The 21,432-nt window shown below is 41.1% G+C and overlaps 1 protein-coding gene and 1 long non-coding RNA gene across 2 annotated transcripts; both read right to left on the bottom strand.

Annotated features, from left to right (window-relative positions):
- Positions 1-2: 2 nt before the first annotated feature.
- LOC105934682 (claudin domain-containing protein 1) lies at positions 3-8,897 on the bottom strand. The gene is made up of 4 exons (XM_012874790.3): positions 8,155-8,897; positions 7,020-7,127; positions 6,761-6,898; positions 3-3,903 (listed from the first exon to the last, which is right to left on the bottom strand). The coding sequence occupies exons 1-4, from the start codon at positions 8,444-8,446 to the stop codon at positions 3,683-3,685; spliced, it is 759 nt and encodes a 252-aa protein (XP_012730244.1). The 5' UTR covers positions 8,447-8,897; the 3' UTR covers positions 3-3,682.
- A 7,201-nt stretch (positions 8,898-16,098) lies between these two features.
- LOC105934645 lies at positions 16,099-16,910 on the bottom strand. Its single transcript, XR_001166721.3, has 3 exons — positions 16,508-16,910; positions 16,322-16,383; positions 16,099-16,241 (listed from the first exon to the last, which is right to left on the bottom strand). It is a non-coding gene; the product is annotated as an uncharacterized LOC105934645 (long non-coding RNA).
- Positions 16,911-21,432: the final 4,522 nt, after the last annotated feature.

The following is a 21,432-nucleotide window of genomic DNA, read 5'->3' as shown; positions in this document are numbered from 1 at the left end:
GATTTTTTGCAATACCATTATTTTTTATTGAGATGACAGCACGTACAAGCCTTGCACATACACACGCACACACATTTACACATACAGTGATAGTTTGGGTTCACTTTTGGGTCCACAAACGTCACATTTCAACAACGCATTCAGGGACAAAAGAGCCGTCTGTGTTTTTGATGGTTGGATGAGTGAAATACAATCAGGACTCATCTTGACCTTTTACCAAACCAACCATTCAGAAGTTTCTTGAAACTTTGCAAAAATAATACTCTTCTGTTAACATCCAGCAGGCTTTAATAAGCGTTTCTCCCAAATGTACTTAAATTACCCCCAAAAAGTGGATATTTGTCCGTGTAAAACTATAAAGCAATATTCAGGATATGATCAAAATAATTTCAAAGTGCAAAGAAATATTCAGGTTTTCTTCATATGGCCCTAAAGTACATTCACAATTAAACAGAGAGCAAACATTCTCCCTTATATCTGATGGTTTTCTGTTACAATGGTAAAAACTAAAAATACATCTTTACGAATCAAAGAAACATCAAAACACAACATGGGAAACAAAACCACTAAAAATGTATTTTTATGAATAATCAGGTGAACTAGACAGTAGGTAATGTCTCACTATAGGACAAAATTTGTAGGTTTTCCTCAATCAAATCGGATATAATGTTACAAATGTGCATAAAAAAGTAACAAAACCACATACTCGGTAAAGTATAAAGAATAAATAAATCAGTGACTTAACAAAAAAGCCATCAAAGTGGATATTTCATAATAGCAAACACCAATGCGGTAACAATCTGTTTAGCCTCTCAGCTAAACAACCTTTTGTGTCAAAGCACCTGAAGCAGGTTGCCGAAATGTTTCAGTGTTTGGCTGGAAACATTCAGTTCTTCAGGTGTGTCTCCCACGTTAGTGAAATAACAGGCGTGGCCTCATACCTCGGACAGAAGGACCGAGTCAACTGTGACTCGTTGAGAGGATGGGAGAAGATGTGAAACAGTGGAAATCAGAGGAACCGGCTTCACTGCCCAGGATTTTTTTTTTTTTTTTTTTTTTTTAGAACACCGTGTGACACTTTGCACTCACCTCCATACAGTTTCTTATGGAATCAGATTTTAAAGACATTGAAGTTGTTTTAATCTTTGGCCCTTTATTGGTTTACTTGACCTGTTTTTTTTTTTTCCAGACTGGAGGGATTGTACAACAAATTACTTTCATACATTTTAAAAACAAGAGCTGGGCGCACATGTTTAATCCATGTAGGAATTTACCCACACACACACTCTGGTGTCTGGTCCACAGCGAAGCAACTTTCACATTGCCGTGGGAGATCTCAGTCCTTGTATAGGTATATCCAACTTTGTCTCATACTATTCCCATCTGTCAAGCATGGTGGAAGCAACGTCATGCTGCGGGGCTCACTCACTGCCTCTGTTTCTGGTGCATTACACAATGTGGCTGGAATAAATCAAGGAGCGCTAAATGCTCGATGTTTTAATGTTGGTAGCAATTGGCCGTTTCAACAGGACAAGGATCCCAAATAAACACCACAAATAGCTTTGTAACGGATAAAACTGGCTGACGTTGAGCTTCAGGCATGGCCTTTCTAAAATTCCAGCTCTACAGAAAATGTGTGGCCTATGCTTGAAAAGCCATACTCACCCCCCCTAAAAAAACCTTCAAAGAGGAGAGATTAAATCTATAGTGTTGTCTATTATATGTTTAGGCTGTGAGTATAATTTTCACCATGCGTGGATAAGAAGATGATGCACAATCATTTTAAACTTGTGAGCCCAATTCTTGTTTTTATGTATTGATGTATAATTATTCTAACCTGGAAACAAAAAAAAAAAACCTGTTATATTAGTTGTTAAAAGCCCCAAAATATTGTTACTCATGTCGAGGAGGAGTGTACAGCATGTAAACTTCTGACCTAAACTGTTCCTCTCTATTAAGATTTTTTTTTTTCTTAAGAGTTTACAAAACATTTTTGATTCACTTTTTAGAATGCAATCTACCCTGTTTGATATGTACATTATGTATACAGAGGAACTGAAAATAAAGCAATTCAAGCACACGTGCTTTAGATATTTGACTGAATCGGTGCGGGCTCTAAGTGACTTCCGTTAATATTTCCTTTGGAATCGTTAATGGCACTTGGCACACGCTGAAAACTGAACCGACGACATTCTGGCCAGCTCCTTGTCAGAGGAAAATCTTTAAAAGCACATGCTTTGCTAAATCAACAGCGAACAAACGACACTGAAGAGGAAGCAGCGGTCTTAAGTACCAAAGTACCAAAACTACTGGAATGAGGCCCCATGAAAGCGCTGGCCGGCTGCAAAATACTTTTCTTAATGTGAGGGATTGGCTGCAAAGTCTGATTCAGTGCAATCGGCCGATCACTGTCCCGCTTGCTCACTCGGGAGGAGGCATTGATGCAAAGACAATGACTCGATGTTATCAGTTGTGGTTTCTTAGAAAACCTCTCAGCAGTTGGCATTATGAACTGAACTTGACTGCACTCTATCATAACAAGGAACGAACGAAATGGGATGTGACATTGAAGTTGAACCTGTCTATATAATAGGACAGATTTGATCATATGTTTCTGTACATAAACTGGGTCTGCCCGTTTCGTAAAGTGCGTTGAAATGATATTTGTTGTAAATTGGCGCAATATAAATAAACTGAATTGATTTAAAAACTCAGACTTAGACTTTAGAGAGACTCTCAAAAGTCTCTCTAAAAAGTCTAAAAACATCAGAGTAGAGCAGAACGTCACGTCTTCCAAAATCTTTGCAGATCGACTTACTTAGTTTCCAAAATAAAAACCTGTAAACAAAACAAAAGCAATCTTGCAACCATCCTCTTGTGATTTCTGGCACTCTTCCACTGGTATGTGGATCTTTTACTTCTTGATGTGACCGGGTTCATTTGAATACTTCTGAGGTCCACGGCAATTTACATCAGGGCTGTTCGCACGCCAATATTTAACCAGCCTTTTCATTTTCGCCATTCTTCTGAGGGGTGTTTGCTCCAGATTGCTGCTCTGACGCAGCAGGAAACGTCACCCAAAGCCTGGTTACGCCTAGGACTAGATGGGGCACTTGGGTCTGAAATGTTTTCATTATCTAATTATTCCTTCAGCACATTTAGCGCCTGCAGTGCCAAAGACGAGCACAACAGACCTTCGCTGTGCTTTACTGTCGTTGGAGGGGAGAGCCGTCTGGAACAAACCAGCGAACCACATTTTGTGGCGTTTGCGTTATCCTTTTCAGAGAATATGAAAGAATGGGTGTCACTCATCTGTGAAAACGTTGAGACTATTTTACTTTTGTAGAAATAAATTATATTAAAAACACTACCAGGGGTATTACTCCTGCTGTTGATTGATAGGGTTTTACCAGAAAATCCAAATAAAACAACTAGGCTTACTTTCAGTGTTTCTGACCTGGTCTGTGTGCTAAATTCATCTTTTTACATCAGCCGCCCTAGAGAGAAACATTTTTAATTAAATGAATGAATGCAGCATACTTTAGGGTCTTCACTGTAGACTTTGAAGATAAGATGGGATAAAAAGCTCATATTAACCTATAGGTTTCTTTTTTTTCACCCTTAGACATCAATATAAAATTTATCTTTGTGCCAGAGTGGTTTATGTGAGCAAAATCTCTGATTATGCCACCCTGTAGGCGGTCATGCGGTAGTAGTTCTGGCTGTGGCTGCGCGCCGCCCACACCAGCAGCGCGGCAGCCATCATGTGCAGCGGCGAGGAGATGAGGGCCAGGTATAGAGACCAACCCAGGGAGCCGTCCACCTTGTCCGGAAGCATGGACACCCTGTGGAGCAGGTCCATCCCAGCCAGGTAGCAGCACACCGTGGCCAGGCTGCACAGACCTGTAAAAAAAAAACACAGGATATCGGGCGTGACACAGAAGCTCGTGAAACATCTGCTGTGCTAACCAGGTTTCTGACAGCAATCCTGAGACGAATGGTGCTAATGGGACGCACGAAAACATAAACTGACACATGGCGAAAATAATTAGGATTTGTCTAATGAGCCTAAAGCACGCTGCCACTCCGTTGTTCTGGGGTTTTGCTATTTGTCCTTTTCTTTGTCAGGATGATTGCACGCTACATGACTATGACCACAACCAGTCCACATCTGATTATCTTCTATTTGTTTGTTATTTATAGTCTTGGTTCGGTTATACAGAACTGGCATTATGCCAGGAGTCACATATAATAGCAAATTAGCTGTCAGAGTTTATTGCGAAGTTAATCAAAAACTGACTTTTCTTCACCGTAGGAAGAAGCTTTGACAAAGACCCCCAACATTACTTTCTCAATTAAACTCCCAAACCACAACTCTTTACTGTAACAATCACTCAGCTCAAGGGTTCTTCTCCCCGTTTCTCTCCCTCAAGAGTGGCTTACGGACTTTTTGATCAGGACCATTTTTAGGAAGCTTCATGAAAGAATAAATAAACCAGCAGAAGGAGGATGAATATTTTAGCTGCGCCGTCTGATCGTTCCCGTTTCCCTTTTTACAAGTAAAAACAAAGAGCCAAAAATAACATCTCTGTGTTCATTTTAATTTATTTTGCACTTACTTTGAGTGACAAATTGTCCATTTCTTCATCTATTTTATATATATGCTTTACTCTGTGCACCTGTTTAATTGGTTACTATACCGTGGTCGGGGTGAATACTCGACTCTGATTGGCTGCTGGGTGTCCGTTAAAAAGTGTTATAGGACACCTATAAAACAGTCAAATAGCCTGATGGTTCTAAACTATTGCTCTGGCTCAAATGTTAGCTGGTGGCGGTACGATAGTTGACGCTGGCTACCTTGGCAATGCGTCACAACCAGAGACATTAAATAGTTCTCTCAGCCGCTTCTTGTGAAAAACGTACGATTTTAACGGTGAAAGAAACAAAGTATTAATCACTGATATTTATTTATTTCGTAAGTGACCACGGTATAGGCGGTCTCCATTATCTGAAATTAATAGACTTCTGCTTCGTGTCGGACGGTTCACGCCTCCGCGTCGTCCGTTCATTGCTGATAATGGACACCTCATCAGGCATTACCCCTTACTTGTAAAACAGGTAGTGAGTCAATCAATCAAAGGGGCTGCACCACAATAAATTAGGCAAGGCAAGGCAAATTTATTTGTATAGCACAATTCAGTACAGGAACAATGCAAAGTGCTTTATATGATTAAAATATAGCAAATTAAAACAGAATAAAAGCAAGTAGGAATAAAATGTAGATAGAAATTAGAACAAAGAAATGGTGATTCAGTTAACTAGAACAGTTGAAGGCAATCCTAAACAAATGTGTTTTTAATCTCGATTTAAAGGAACTCAGGCTTTCCGCACTTTTACAATTTTCTGGAACTTTGTTCCAGATAACTGGAGCATAGGAACTAAATGCTGCTTCTCCGATTTTAGTTCTGGTTGTAGGTATGCAGAGTAGGCTGGAGCCAGAAGACCTTAGTGGTCTGGAGGGTTGATACACTGATAACAAGTCTGTGATGTATTTAGGTGCTAAGCCATTTAGGGATTTATAGACGAACAGAAGTATTTTAAAGTCTATTCTCTGAGATACAGGGAGCCAGTGTAAGGACTTTAGATTAGACATCTAGATCAGGTAGAAATTATTTACTGAGGTTCAAACTGAGCATCAGAAACAAGAGGGAACTGAATTTAAATGACTTTGCATGTGGCAAGGTAGCTGGTTTTGGCTTCGGAGTGTTTCAGAAACCACTGATCCACTAGGGTTTGTCTGCACAGCCATCACTGTGATTTACAGAGAATTGTCAGAAAATGCCTCGTCTATGTTAGAGATCAGAGTACGGGGAAAGTAGTAATGGAGGAGGTATGCAGAACACCAGCTCTGAATGCTACACGTTACACTTCTAACCTTGAAGCGGATGGGCTACAGCAGCTGAAGACCACTTCGGGTGCCACTCCTGACAGCAGACTCCGATTCCAGCTGAGACATTCAGATGGTAGGGTCAGGCCAATGGTGGCGCAATGGTGTGTGGGGGAATATTTTCTTGGCACATTTTGGGCCCCTTAGATTTAACTCTGCATCAGTTAAACACCACAACACACCTGGGCGTTGTTCCCACCCGCATCATTCCTGTCAGTGTAGCAATCTTCTGATAGCTGCTTCCAGCTGGATAACGCACCACGTCACGAAGCTCAGATCATGTCAAGCTGGTTTCATGAACATGGCGTTGACATGAATGAACTCCAGTGGCCTCCATTGTCAGCAGACCCCAATGGGAGAGTCCCATTATGGATTTACAGATGGCAAATCGGTAGTAGCTGATGAATCATAATCTTTGAGAAATGTTTCCAACACCCTTGTTGGGTGTGATGAAGAAAAAGACAAAAAGGGGTCCAACCTGGTACAAGAATGGTGTACCTAATAAGGTGCTGGATGGGTGTATATGTAACTATATGGAAAGCCACTAAAAGTATGTCTTAAACCAAAGTCCCCCCAAAAAAACATCAAGAGGACTTCAGAAATCTCTACAATTGATCAAGACCGCTTTGAAGGAGTACTAGACAGTCTGGCTTCTTGGTAGCGAATTGAAACAGAAATGTGGGACATAGCGTCGTACATGCATTCACAAAGATGAAAGAAACAAAGATCGCCCTTTGAAGAGTTCTTACTGACAACTTAATTAGTCACTCTGTGAGCATTTATTTCAAGGAAATGCAGCGCAACAGGTCTTACCAGCCAAGAGATGGAGAACTCCTATACCAAGCGTGGGCGTGAGGCTCCTGCACAGACAGGCGCAAAACCCAATCAGGCCCGCCAACACAACCAGGCCCAGAGACGCCAGTGGCAGCAGAAATTGGCACCTCCACAAATCTGTCCATAGAAGGCAGCATTAAAACATGTGTTGTTAGAAGACCACTCTGCGACAAAGGGACGACATACGCATTGTCATGCAATGTTTATTTCATAGAACAGAGGATGGTTCTGAACGTACAGGTGCGGAGCATGTCCTCTCCGCTGTTGTGGTTCCCTGGCTCTTTGTATTTAGGGGTGAACTGCTCCGGCAGAGTGAAGTGTCGGCACTCCAGCACCATCTTGGCATCTGAAAGAGCCGGTCACTGCAGATTTAGCTCTTTATTCTCCATATAAGTCAAGCACAGATTACCACAAGCTGCTTTAATAGCTTTCTGGAAAGGCTTAGCCTAAAATTTCAGTAAAATAAGTCAGTCGGTGCAAAGCTTGGTTGTGGTGCATGTAACCCCAGACGATATAACGAAAAACAGACTGGATTAATGCTGCTGTGCTTTTTGTGTCTCTGCTCTGTCTTCTCTAACCCCCAGTCAGCTGAGGCAGATGAGCTTTAGCCTGGTTCTGCCTGGTTTTTCCTCCCCGTTAAAGGGGAGTTTTCCTCTCCACTGTCGCTTCATGCATGCTCAACATGAGGGATTGCTGCAAAGCCATCAATAATGCAGACGACTGTCCACTGTGGCTCTACGCTCCTTCAGGAGGAGTGAATGCTGCTTGTCAAGACTCGATGCAATCTGCTGGGTTTCCTTTGATAGGAAACTTTTAGACCGATCTGTATAATTTGATTGAATTTGACGAGTGCCTTGAGATGACAGGCGCTATATAAATAAAATTGAATTGAAAACAATTGTATGCCCTATCTGCAGATTTTCTAAAAACAAAAATAACAAAGGAAAGGTAATTGTATTTATGCTTCATCAAGACATTTCGAGTGAGAAATGCAAAGCAGCAACCGTGTTTGCTCCAGATATGCAGCATATTTGGTTGTGCAATCCATTGGTAGCCAGCTTTTGAGTCAGCACCACTTTATAAAAAAAAAAAAGAGAAAAAACCTGCACAGCTTGATCACAGTCTTTGGCTGCTTGAAACAACAAAAAACAAACAAAACCAAAACACTGGATTGATACTGAAACTAAATGAACGTGGGCAGACACAGTCCTATCCATCACCAGGCCACAGATGATAGATGGGACGCCATGAAGTTCTTCGGAACAGCTGATTCAAACCTGAGTCACACCTGACTGCGCGCCTGGCCCCAGGCGCGCAGCTGCTGGTGTGAATCCCTTCGGGTGGGGGCGTAGGGTGAGAAAACGGCCACATACCTGCCTCCTTGTTCCAGTGAGCCGAGGGTGGGACGAGCACGCACCGCCACCACAGGCCCACGGTGCCGTTGAGGCGGAACAGCGTGTCGCTGTAGGTCTTCTCGTCGAACTCGCCGCTCATGAACTCGTCGTAGAGGGAGCGCAGCTCGGACACGTTGGCCTCGCCGCGCACCGTGGGGCTGCTGTACTGGTACCAGTGCTGCGTGCCGATGGCCACCGACAGATACACGGTGGCCAGGATGCTCAGCACGCAGGCGATGACCAGAGCCGTGGCGTAGCGGTTATCCACCATTGTTCCACCCAGAGGGATTTAAAACAGGGGGAGGGATTAGGTCGGAGTCGGTGGTCTCGGTTCAAGCGGACGGATTCCTGTCCTCCGGTTGCGTCCAGTCACTCCGACATGGCTGGTTTATATAAGGGGAGGGGGAAAGTCTCGCAGAAATCGAACAAACAGTAAAAGGGGGTTATTTTAATGACCGCACCTTTATCTGTGGTGCCGGACGGCTTGGACGCGCCATCTGTTCCGCTGTCCCACTTCCACAGATGGTGGGCGGCCCCGCAGCTACAGTCCGCTATAACAGCCCCTCCTCAGCCAGAACAGTAGTCCAGTCCTCCTGGATAAAATGCGTTATATCCCACGTAGCACAAGCATGATCAAAGCAAATTGTATGAGGGGGATTCTTTCTGGGATGCTCTGCGCACCCAGAATGCCAGACACCCACTATAATCCCCGGTTTTTCCTCTTCCGGTTAACCTTTTATGGTAAAGGCAGTGGCTGTACCAAAGTAAAATCTCCACACAGTCAATCAGATTGCCACAGACCCATTCTCTATTTTTCTTTAGTATTGTTTTATTATTATATTATTATTATTATTATTATTATTATTATTATTATTATTATTATTATTATTATTATTATTATTTCAAATGAACTCACATAATATGTTTAGCAGGGACGTTTCCAGAGAGTTTTAAGGTGTGATTGGGTAATAAACTGAAGGCCACATTTTGAGGCGTTATTCTTTTATGTATGTTGTGATGCTGCAACTTTAAACTTAGATAAAAAAAAAACGGGGACAAAAAAAATCTTGATCATCCTAGGATTTGCTTATTGTTTTCAAATAGTAAGCAACATGTTTCCCAGCACCGATATACCAAAAATAACCAGCCTGTGTTTGGTATTTTTCTTCAGCAGAATCAGAGAAGCGTAAAAGCTTTAGAAATTGAAAAGAAATTAAGGTATTTTTGTACTGATACAAAAAAAAATAAAAAAATAAAATAAACAAAAACAGATGCTTTGAAACGATAGGACGTGCTTTATAGCTTCTGCACAATTTAATCTCAATGATTTCAATATAGGGGCACCATCTAGCTAACAAATCCAGTGCAAACAACTGCCTTTGAATATACACTCAACAAAAATATAAATGCAACACTTTTGGTTTTGCGCCTATTTTGTATGAAATTAACTGAAAGATCTAAAACTTTTTCCACATACACAAAAATCACCATTTCCCTCAAATATTGTTCACAAACCAGTCTAAATCTGTGATAGTTAGCCCTCCTCTTTGCTGAGATGTTGATTAGACACCATGATTAGTGCACAGGTGTGCCTTAGACTGCCCACAATAAAAGGCCACTCTGAAAGGTGCAGTTTTATCACACAGCACAATGCCAGAGATGTCGCAAGATTTGAGGGAGTGTGCGATTGGCATGATGACAGCAGGAATGTCAACCAGAGCTGTTGCTCGTGTATTGAATGTTAATCTTTCCACCATAAGACGTCTCCAAAGGCGTTTCACAGAATTTGGCAATACATCCAATCAGCCTCAAAACCACAGACCATGTGTAACCACACCATCCCATGACCTCCACATCCAGCATGTTCACCTCCAAGATCGTCTGAGACCAGCCACTCGGACACCTGCTGAAACAATCGGTTCACATAACCAAATAATTTCTGCAGAAACCGTCTCAGGGAAGCTCATCTGCATGCTTGTCGTCCTCATCGGGGTCTCCGCCTGACTCCAGTTTGTCGTCGTAACCAACTTGAGTGGGCAAATGCTCACATTGGCTGGTGTCTGGCACGTTGGAGAGGTGTTCTCTTCACAGATAAATCCCGTTTTACACTGTTCAGGGCAGATGGCAGTCAGTGCGTGTGGCATTGTGTGGGTGAGCGGTTTTCTGATGTCAATGTTGTGGATCGAGTGGCCCATGGTGGCGGTGGAGTTATGGTATGGACAGGCGTCTGTTATGGACAAAGAACACAGGTGCATTTTAATTATGGAATTTTGAATGCACAGAGATACACCCATTGAGCATGTTTGGGATGCTCTGGATCGACGTATACGACAGTGTGTACCAGTTCCTGCCAATATCCAGCAAGCTCGCACAACCATTGAATAGGAGTGGACCAACATCCCACAGTCCATAATTGACAACCTGATCAACTCTATGGGAAGGAAATGTGTTGCACTGCGTGAGGCAAATGGTGATCACACCAGATACTGACTGGTTTTCTGAGTCCCCAGACCCCCCTCAATAAAACAAAACTTCACCTTTCACAGTGGCCTTTTATTGTGGGCAGTCTAAGGCACACCTGTGCACTAATCATGGGGTCTAATCATCATCTTGATATGGTACACCTGTGAGGTGGGATGGATTATCTCAGCAAAGGAGAAGTGCTCACTATCACAGCTTTAGACTGGTTTGCGAACAATATTTTAGGGAAATGGTGATATTGTGTATGTGGAAAAAATTTTAGATCTTTGAGTTCATCTCATAAAAAAGGGGGCAAAACCAAAAGTGTAGCGTTTATATTTTTGTTAAGCGAGTATTTTTATTTTTACTTTTAGTATCAGTATAAACACAGGGATATGGTTGAGAACTTAAAAGCAGGGTTAAGTAAAACAACATTCCTAGCTTTGAACATCACGCTGAGCTCTGTTTAATCCATCAAAATGAAAAGAGGATTGCACCATTGCACGGCACGGCACACCTACCATGAGCTGGCTCTGAAATGCCAGGCAGGGGGAGCATTACAGTTTTTATTGGTTGCTTTGACACAGCAGTCAACTCAAAACCCACATTTTTCAAAACAGTTAACGCAGAGGTCTAAACAGTGGCACCAATGGTCAAAATTAAACATTTTCTTTGCAAAAGGCTCCAACTCTGCCAAAACATTTAACATATGGTCCAAAAGCACATTTTGCCCTCAAACAACACAACTTGCACACAAATGTTTGAGCCCTTCCAATCATTCGTTACACAAGGGGCAACAAAATACAAAACACCACACTCAGTGTGAATCAGTGCAGCAATGCTGGTTCATGGTAGCCAAAGACTGTACGCAGCTTACATGGCAGTGTCATTTGTAATCAAATTTGCCTTCTTGCAAAAAATGGATCCAGAAGCAAATATGTTGTGATGCAAATTTTATTGATTCTTCATTCTTTTTTTCCAGATAAACAAATGAAATATTCCAAAAAATGAAAGATTCCAACAGAAAATACTAGGGCTGTTTTTTCCTTCTAGTCCATTCTGTCCTGACGAATAGGCCACATGGCCTCATCTACGTCAAATTCAATATTTTCCCTTGCAATGCACTTATAGAAAAACCTTCTTGCATGCCTGATCCATCCTTGACATGCCTCTGCATCTAAATCTTGGGCAGCAGCAGTCATTGCATTGAGCAAGGACATCTGCTCATAGGGACAGTGATCATATACTTTCCATCGCCATGCACTGAAGAATTCCTCTATAGGAATAGATAGAGATATATATGTATATACTGTATAGCAGCAATATCTGCTGTCCCGTCGAAAAACTCTTACCATGGATGCAAGCTTGTTTCTATTGAGAAAAGTTTGGACTCTTTGTCCCGCACCTCTAAGTGAAAGGCCATGATTTACCACATGATCAATCATAGTTGCCCAAATTTCATCTGTAACTTGAGCCCTTCCAGCTACACCGCCACCTCACACATGGATTCCTCTTCCTCATTATCTTCTTCCCCTGACCCATCTACCTCTTACTCTGCCTCTCATCTGCCTTAGACCATTCATGCTTGCAAAGAACAACACACAACATGGCACCTTTTACGTAAAGCCTGCAAACTGATTGCAAATTGAAAAATTGTGTAAAGAGGTGTCAATCAGGTGCCTCAGTGATTTCATTCTGATCAAGAAGTTTCTAAGAGCTTGGAACATATGGTTTCTGTTTTGCTACCACAGCTAAAGCAATGGAGTTTGGACTGCATGAATGACATCTGTGTTAACTGTTTTGCAAAAGGGTGGGGAAAATTAGTCAAACCAATGAGAATGGGTTAACTCATTTGCAAGAGGTGTCTTTTGCTCTGCAGAGATGGTGATGCTGAAAACTGAGAGGTTGAACCAATAAAAACTGTAATCAAAGAAGCAGGGATGGGAAGCTAGTCAGGGATGATCAAAGATGGATGCAGCTCTCATTTAGGCATAGTACCAACAATCAGCTGATTTGATCTGTTAGAACCTTCAATATTTAGGCTTTTGCAAAGAAACCCCCACCCTATGATTTTTAAAAAAGGGGCCCCATGCAAGGCAGAAAAGAAGCCCTATTAGTATAAATAAGTAAATGTTGTGGTACGTAAAAGCGTGCCCATTCCTTAGATTAATTCAAAAGAAATATTATGCAAATGAGAAAATATTATGTGTTTAAATTAACTTAAAATTCAATTAAAATGAAGATGACAAGATGAGCGTGACGGCTGGAGGGAGACGATTAAGAAGGACGAGTTAAGGACGAACTGATGTCAAAGCAAGAAAGAAAGTCTGCTGCATAAAGAAACTCCCAAACCTAAGCTAACATACTGACTCCTCAGATTTACTGTTCACAGCTTTTGTTCACAGATCTTTCTTTTTCTGACCGCCATTGTTGTGGCAGAGGATTGGCTTTAATGCATTCCCGCCTTAATATGTCTTTTGTGCTTTAAAGGTCATCATGGAAGGTATGTCCTAGCATTTCTATGTGCTGATGCAGGGAATGTCAGATAAACAGTATTTAATTGTGACAGAACATTTACTGACTTTACTGACAGTCTCCTTGTCTAAATAAATTAGAAGCCATTATCACACAATCCGCCCAAACCAGTTTTGCTCTTGAGAAAGGCGCAACTAGTACAGTACACTGGCTACTTGCACATTTTGTCTCCACTGACCGTAAATCTTCCAGATTCCCTTCAGCTTTGAACACCATGGCTAGATAAAATCAGACAACGCATCTTAATTTTTTATAATAATTTTATAAAAGAAGTAAAATTGTGCATTCAGCTATACAAGATTGCTCAGATGTCACTTAACAGTATTTAATGCGCTATGTGGATATGTCGTAAATATTACAAGTTAAGTAGAAGTGAGTATTAAGGCGTGGAATAATCTAAAGAATTGCAAGGTGAATATTTATTTAATATCGAAACGAAACAGGTTGCTTTCCTAACATCAAGATTACACAAACAGTTCCTGTTTTACAAGGACGTAAGCTTCTCGGTGCATACCTTTCAGATGAGCCATTTGGCAGCAAATACAATTCTAATTATTACAAGTCTAAAGCTAATCATAATACCATCACGATATTTTCAATATTAAATTGTACCAGGAAGAGTAATCTGTAACAAAATTTGTAGCTGTCTTTCTGACAAAAGCTGTGATAATAGATGTGCAAAAAGGAAAAGGAAAAAAAGATGTGATGTCCAAAGTCATCTTCAGGTTTCCTTCACCTCAAGCTGGAAATGGGGAGGAAAAAAAGAGCAAACGTTAGTTTCACAATAACTAACTTGCTTTTGAAGACTTCTCTTTGGGTATTTTGTTTTTATCGATGATCATTTAAAACTTTTTATTCCCCATTCTCTTATTATGCTTTATATTTTGCACAGAAACATACAGTGCCAGTCAGAGGTTTAGGTACACTCATATTAATTTGGGCTTTAAAATAGTAAATGTTAACCCAGTTTTTTCCAGGGTGGTATGTTTATACACAAAACAACTACAATGGATTAAAAATAAAAAATATGAGGACAACATTTTGAATTTACTGTGGTCAAAATGATGTACGCTCAAATATATACGCTCTTATTTGGTTGAAAGTCTCTCAGCGAGGTACACCTTAATCACATGCTCTTTGTAGCCCTCGTTAAGCTTCTTGATTTTATTCTGGCTTGACTTCAACCTTGTATTTGGCAGGAATGGTAGAGCTCATTTAACTGCCTTGGTTTCCTGTTGTGGAGGTCTTGGCTTTACAAAATCTTGATGTTAGCCGGTTTGCCTTTTGAAAAAAGTAAAGTTTTAATATATAGGCTCATCATGTGTTGGGACAGCCAGTTGTTATCATCTGATCCTGGCTCAGATGTCAAACTTAGATGAAAGACAATTGGTTAGAATAATTAAGAGCAAAGCAGTGCATCTGGGCTCAAGATTGCCGTGGACTGGACACTACTGTAACACCCATGACATTCGCCACAGTGAAGCCAATTTAACATCAGCATTGGCTGATAAGAGAGCTGATCAATTAGGAAGCACCCGTCAAAAAATTAGCTCCTTAAAGTTCGAAACTTGCAGCTGCCCTCGTGGAAAAGGGAAGGCCTTCTTGCAAAAAATTTTACAGCAACACGAGACGTGTACTGAGCGATTTAGCTACAGTGATGACAAGAATGTTTAGAGAAGTCAAAGCAAGGCTCTTAGTTTTTAGAGCACAGCAGGGGTAGTGTCATACTAAGGGTTTTTAATGTTGCAAGTGGTAGTCAGTTTTATTATGTCTGTTTATTCAACTTTACCACAAATCAACAACTGAACATACAAACGTGAGCAAAATTGTTGGTTCCCTTCTGTTAATCAAAGAGAAACCCATAATGGTCACCAAAATAACTTGAAACTGACTAATAATAAATATAAATCTATTGAAATTAACCAATTAAAATCAGACATTGCTTTTGAATTATGGTTAAAAAGAAACATTAAAAAATATAAACTAATGAAACAGGGCTATAGAAAATGATGGTATTTCCCTCCTGCTACATCCAGGGAGTTTGGCTACAGTCCTGTGGACCTTAAACTTGTGAATAATATAAGCGACTATAGTTACAGGAACACGAAGATGCTTTACCTTTAACATGCTTGTCTATAATTTTCCTTCTAGTCTCCTATGCTTTCTGTGATCCATATTCAGTGTGGTACACACCCTGTCACCTAACAGCACAGTGAGTACCTGTAACTTTTTAAATACACAGAATGACTAGTTACATGCTTGAAGTCATCTGTGAAGCTAATTAGAGGACACGCCTCAGTGTAACACATCACATATAAACTGGTGTTAGAACAGAAAAAGAAATACGTTGCATTACAATTTGTGGACTATATACTTGAAGGCCAGGTCTATGCTGAGAAACCTACTCATTTACATGAAGTCTACCAGTTCTATGAAGGGCAGTGGCCAGAATTAAGCCAGAAGCACGCTGAAGGCAATACAAAGTGTGTGGTCAAGCTGTGACCCGCTAAAGGACATCAAATTAAGTGTTGTGATGCCAAATATGGTGTCACTGTGTTTGTATATATGCATTCAAGCCTCTATGAATAATTTTTTTTTATTTTGTGAGGTAAGAGAAAAATCCCAATTGTTTTATTTACGATTGATGGGCTGTGACAAAAAGAATTTGAATGCATAGCTGAAAGCCCAAAATAAATACAAATAAAATATTTATACAACTAAACACTTGATCGATTTGAAGTTGTGGACTGTGACAAAAAGAATTTGAATGCATAGTTCAAAGCCCAAAATAAATATAACACTCTTGTCCATAATAACTTCATGTAGACTTCTGACTACAACTGTAGCCCATTCTTCATCTGTTTTTATTTGTAACACAGAGATACCCTAAAGTCATATGACTCTACAATCAGAGATTTTTACCATTGTCACGAATGCTTATCGATTTTGTGTCGATGTTGAAGTCGACAACCGATGAAGCTGCCTCGATCAGAATATCCCTTATCTCGTCGTCATCAGGAGCAGATGTGGTTCTAAACGTAAGGTTCATGATGTGTATGACGGATCTCTCTCTGGAAACATAATGAAAAAAGAAACAAGATGATCAGTAAACTTAAACTCAAACTGACCTATAATATGGAAGTAAGATTACCTTATTGTAGCCACCTCCAGGGAACTGAAGGAAGAAAACCTTTTCTGGAAGAAGGGTTCAAGCTACAGGAGCAGAAAACAATTACTGAGAGAAACACTAGGCTACATGATTAAAAACATAAATTACTTTCCCTATAAATGCTATATTAGAAGGAACATTATATTGTGTAAAAAATAAGGCATTAACCTGTCTCTTCATCAGTGAAGACCGATTAGCAAAGGATGCAGACGATGAATTCAGGAAATCCCTTGTTAAGGTGTTGTTCATAGATGTGAAAGTCACAACTCTTGTTATTGAGTCTTGCCAGTTAAATGAGGAAGACCTTATTCTACTCACACATGAAACAGACATCAGTCTACATGTGCAAACCCTTGAAGTTGGAGAAAATGTAGTACTGGAAGTGTGAGGCGATGTGGGGGTATTAATAGTTGTAGCACTGGTCTCTGTGGTTGGAAATGTTGTTGCTGGAAAAGTGGGAGCAGCTGTGGTTATTGTGGGAGCAGCTGTGAATGTGGTCTGCACTGCTGTAAATGTGGTGGGAGCACCTGTGAATGTGGTGGGAGCAGCAGTTGTAGTAGGAGCAGCTGTGAATGTGGTGGGAGCAGCAGTTGTAGTAGGAGCAGCTGTGAATGTGGTGGGAGCAGCTGTGGTTGTAGAGGGAGCAGCTGTGGTTGTAGAGGGAGCAGCTGTGAATGTGGTGGGAGCAGCTGTGGTTGTGATGGGAGCAGCTGTTGTAGTGGTTGCGATGGGAGCAGCTGTGGTTGTAGTAGGAGCAGCTGTTGTAGTGGTTGTTGTGGGAGCAGCTGTGGTTGTAGTAGGAGCAGCTGTTGTAGTGGTTGTTGTGGGAGCAGCTGTTGTAGTGGTTATTGTGGGAGCAGCTGTGGTTGTAGAGGGAGCAGCTGTGGTTGTAGAGGGAGCAGCTGTAGTTGTAGTGGGAGCAGCTGTAGTTGTGGTCTGCACTGCTGTAAATGTGGTGGGAACAGCTGTGGTTATGTTGGGAACAGCTGTGGTTATGTTGGGAGCAGCTCTGGTTATGTTGGGAGCAGCTGTGGTTATGTTGGGAGCAGCTCTGGTTATGTTGGGAGCAGCTGTGGTTATGTTGGGAACAGCTGTGGTTATGTTGGGAGCAGCTGTGGTTATGTTGGGAGCAGCTCTGGTTATGTTGGGAGCAGCTCTGGTTATGTTGGGAGCAGCTGTGGTTATGTTGGGAGCAGCTCTGGTTATGTTGGGAACAGCTGTGGTTATGTAGGGAACAGCTGTGGTTATGTTGGGAGCAGCTGTGGTAGTGGTTGGAGCAGCTGTGGTTGTTGTGGGAGCAGCTGTGGTTGAGGTCATAGAACAAGTAAGTAATTCCCCGTGATATTGCAAAATTTGGATCATTTATATGTACATTTTTTATTTCTATCATGTTAATGTTATTTAGCTTACCTTCCTCTTCCACAACAATTGAACCCGTCTCAATGCTGAAATCAGTGATGATTGAAGATGCATTGATCAAAACTTCTGCAATTTGGGTTCTATTAGGAGCTGATGCTGATGGAAATTCAAGGTTAACGTTGTTGATGATTGACCCGTTGCTGAAAAGGAATAAAATATCAGCTAATCTTTCCATATTTATATTTAACAATATTCCAAATTTATCCGCAAATAATACCTGAAGGAAGTCACCCTAAAATCACGTAATAATGGAAACGTCTGGTTGTAGTGTGGTTCAAGCTGCAGATAGACAAAAATGAGTTTTCCATAAATGGTTTGTCTTAAGATTAGCTATTTCAAGGTTTGATTGCAAATATATATGTAATTCAAATCCATTGACTGTGTTTTTTTTTAGATCATATGGAGATACAAGGAATATCTACCTTTTGATAAATGTTTCTCAAAAATGCAAAATTCCATGCTTATTGGCATAATAAAAGATTGTCAGTCCTTATCCCTTTCCTTTTTTAATCTGCTCCCCCCTCCCCCCAGTTTTTCAGAAAGTAAAGGTACAACAGGTTTTTTTTTTGAGTCTGTGTAACATTTCACTGAAATTTGAGACATGCTGAAAAGCAAACACACCTGAAGAAGGAAAACTAGACAAAAAACAATTTAATTAATCTGTATATGTGTATCAGTTCCATAAATTAGAAGGTGGGTTATCATTTTATAATCAGGGATTAAGACTTAATTTGTCATTTTTTTATGCAAAAATATAATATATTATCAAAATAATGGGACAGTGCCAGGCTCCTGCAGTAGCTGCTAAAATGCTGAAAGTATAATCAAGCTATTTGGATTACACATAATGCAGCAAAGAAATCTCTATTGTATGCATGGCTCTGGATTTTCACAATCCTTATTGACCTCCTTGAGTATAAAACATTGTTCTTTTCATTTGGTTTTCATATTCTGAAGAAAAATATTTGTGTTTTTCTTTTTTCTACCCAAAAAAAAGAATTAAGTAAAAAATATTTTTTTTGTTGTTAAAAGCATTGATTCAAATATTTCTAAACCAACTGAAAAGAGACTTACATTGGACCGTAAAAGGCTTGCTCGAATTCCAAATGCCTCAGATGAACAGGACTCACCGTGGACTTTAAAAGTGCAGCTCGGTCTTTGAATGCAGTTGAAGATGAGTTTAGCAAATCAGTTGTGAAGTTCTCTCCAGGAGACCTAAACGTCAGTTTCCTTGTTATTCTTGACTCCATAGTTGTAGGTGTAGTCATAGTTGGAGCAGCTGTGAATGTGGTCTGCACTGCTGTAATTGTGGTGGGAGGAGCTGTAGTTGTAATGGGACTAGCTGTGGTCGTAGAGGGAGCTGTAGTTGTGGTTGGAGCAGCTGTGGTTGTGGGAGCAGCGGTTGTAGTGGGAGCAGCTGTGATTGTGGTGGGAGCAGCTGTGGTTGTGGTGGGAGCAGCGGTTGTAGTGGGAGCAGCTGTGGTTGTGGTGGGAGCAGCAGTTGTAGTGGGAGCAGCTGTGGTTGTGGTGGGAGCATCTGTGGTCGTAGAGGGAGCAGCTGTGGTTGTGGGAGCAGCTGTAGTTGTGGTTGGAGCAGCTGTGGTTGTGGTGGGAGCATCTGTGGTCGTAGAGGGAGCAGCTGTGGTTGTGGGAGCAGCTGTAGTTGTAGAGGGAGCAGCTGTGGTTGTGGTGGGAGCATCTGTGGTCGTAGAGAGAGCAGCTGTGGTTGTGGGAGCAGCTGTAGTTGTAGAGGGAGCAGCTGTGGTTGTGGTGGGAGCAGCAGTTGTAGTGGGAGCAGCTGTGGTTGTAGTGGGAGCAGCTGTGGTTATGGTGGGAGCAGTAGTTGTGGTTGGAGCAGCTGTGGTTGTGGTGGGAGCAGCTGTGGTTGGAGCAGCTGTGGTTGTGGGAGCAGCGGTTATGGTGGGAGCAGCTGTGGTTGTGGTGGGAGCAGTAGTTGTGGTTGGAGCAGCTGTGGTTGTGGTGGGAGCATCTGTGGTCGTAGAGGGAGCAGCTGTGGTTGTGGGAGCAGCTGAAGTTGTAGTGGGAGCAGCTGTGGTAGTGGGAGCAGCTGTAGTTGTAGTGGGAGCAGCTGTGGTCGTAGAGGGAGCAGCTGTGGTCGTAGAGGGAGCAGCTGTGGTCGTAGAGGGAGCAGCTGTGGTTGTGGTGGGAGCAGCTGTGGTTGTGGTGGGAGCAGCTGTAGTTGTGGTGGGAGCATCTGTGGTCGTAGAGGGAGCATCTGTGGTTGTGGGAGCAGCTGAAGTTGTGGTTAGAGCTGCTATGGTTGTGGGTGGTGCCACTGTTGTTGTGGGAACATTTGTTGTTGTTGAAACACCTGTTGAAGAAGCAGTGTTTTATGTCACAACACAACCTTGTAATATCTTTTTAGAAACATTACCTGCAGATTGATAAATGTAAACATTTAAGAATTGAATCAAAGTAAAGTGATATAGTTTATGTTTCTCTGAAAAAGATCAGGCAGTAAAAAACAGTGGTTATCGAAGAAAATTAAGGAAGGATTTATTCCTCAAATACCCAAATATATCATGCATCAATCTTATAAATAATAAGCATTTATGTATTTTTGTTTCTAATCTAGTTTTGAGACCTAAAAGTCAGTCGTCTTATTTTGATCACCACATTGGTTGCGCTTGAAATACCTGTTGAGATTTTAGTTAGAGAAGATGTGGTCGTGAAAAGTTCAAAAGCAGTCGTAGTTGCACCTGGTGCCACAGTGGTGAAAAATGCTGCAATTGTGGTGAAAATACCTGAAGTTGTGGTCGAAGAACACAACATTGTTGTAGCAAGTCTTCTGCTCCTCTGCTACAACACTTGTGACTTGTGATGTTGCTGATTTTGTATAATTTTCATGTTAATTTTTTATATTAAATTCACCAATCATAAAAATAGCCATAATTGTGATTTCATTTTACAACTTTTCTCTGCATTAATCATAAGCAACAAAGATGGCCTGTAGATAAATATGTTTGTAAACAAGGACAATTTAAAGCAAGACATTTATTTGTTTTTCATTAATCAGAATATTATTATTCATAAAAATAGGTTTTAAGAGAATAGCTTTTAATTGAGATGGAAATCAATCCTAGTTGAATATAAAGTGCAACCAACAAACAAGTATATGTATTGAGTAGTTTCCCCAGTACTTAATGTTATTGACATGTGAATACCTATAAAATTAGATTATCTCACTGCTGCAACTCTCTTCCCTTTCATGTGGAGGCACACCCACTTTTAACATATGAAAAAAAATTCCGGTAATACGTAAATAAAAAAGCTTATCCAGCTCCCCTATCCACAGGGATAAATATATAGATCACACATCAGCTTAAACTAATAATAAAGTAAAGGTACAGCTTCTTCACTTCTGCAGGCAGAGGGTTTCAATGGTTCTCAGTGTATGTGTGTGTGAGAAAGAGAAAGAGAAGCAGAGACGAGACAAGCTCTGTAGAAACTGGACTTTCCACTAAGCTGCTAAAAAACTTTTACATAGCTACAATAGAAAGTGTTTTATGTCTTAGCTTAACTGTGTGGTATGGGAGCTGCACAATAAAGGAGAAGGATTTAACATGAGTGATGAGGACAGCACAGGGACTTGTGGGATGCTGAACTCTGAACTCTCGTATGTACGACCCCGCATGTGTAAATCCATTTTATTG

The sequence above is a fragment of the Fundulus heteroclitus genome, unplaced genomic scaffold, assembly GCF_011125445.2.
Source record: "Fundulus heteroclitus isolate FHET01 unplaced genomic scaffold, MU-UCD_Fhet_4.1 scaffold_459, whole genome shotgun sequence".
NCBI classification, from domain to species: domain Eukaryota; kingdom Metazoa; phylum Chordata; class Actinopteri; order Cyprinodontiformes; family Fundulidae; genus Fundulus; species Fundulus heteroclitus.
The sequence above is the reverse complement of the archived record's forward strand: the minus strand, read 5'-3'. Positions and strand labels throughout refer to the sequence as shown.

What these genes read in the sequence shown, in the direction of transcription:
- LOC105934682 (XM_012874790.3), bottom strand. Translation starts at nt 8,446, where the DNA reads ATGGTGGATAACCGCTACGCCACGGCTCTGGTCATCGCCTGCGTGCTG. An exon ending in TCACTGGAACAAGGAGGCAG is followed by an intron (nt 7,128 to 8,154) that starts GTATGTGGCCGT and finishes CGGCTCTTTCAG; the next exon opens with ATGCCAAGATGGTGCTGGAG. An exon ending in AGAGGACATGCTCCGCACCT is followed by an intron (nt 6,899 to 7,019) that starts GTACGTTCAGAA and finishes TTCTATGGACAG; the next exon opens with ATTTGTGGAGGTGCCAATTT.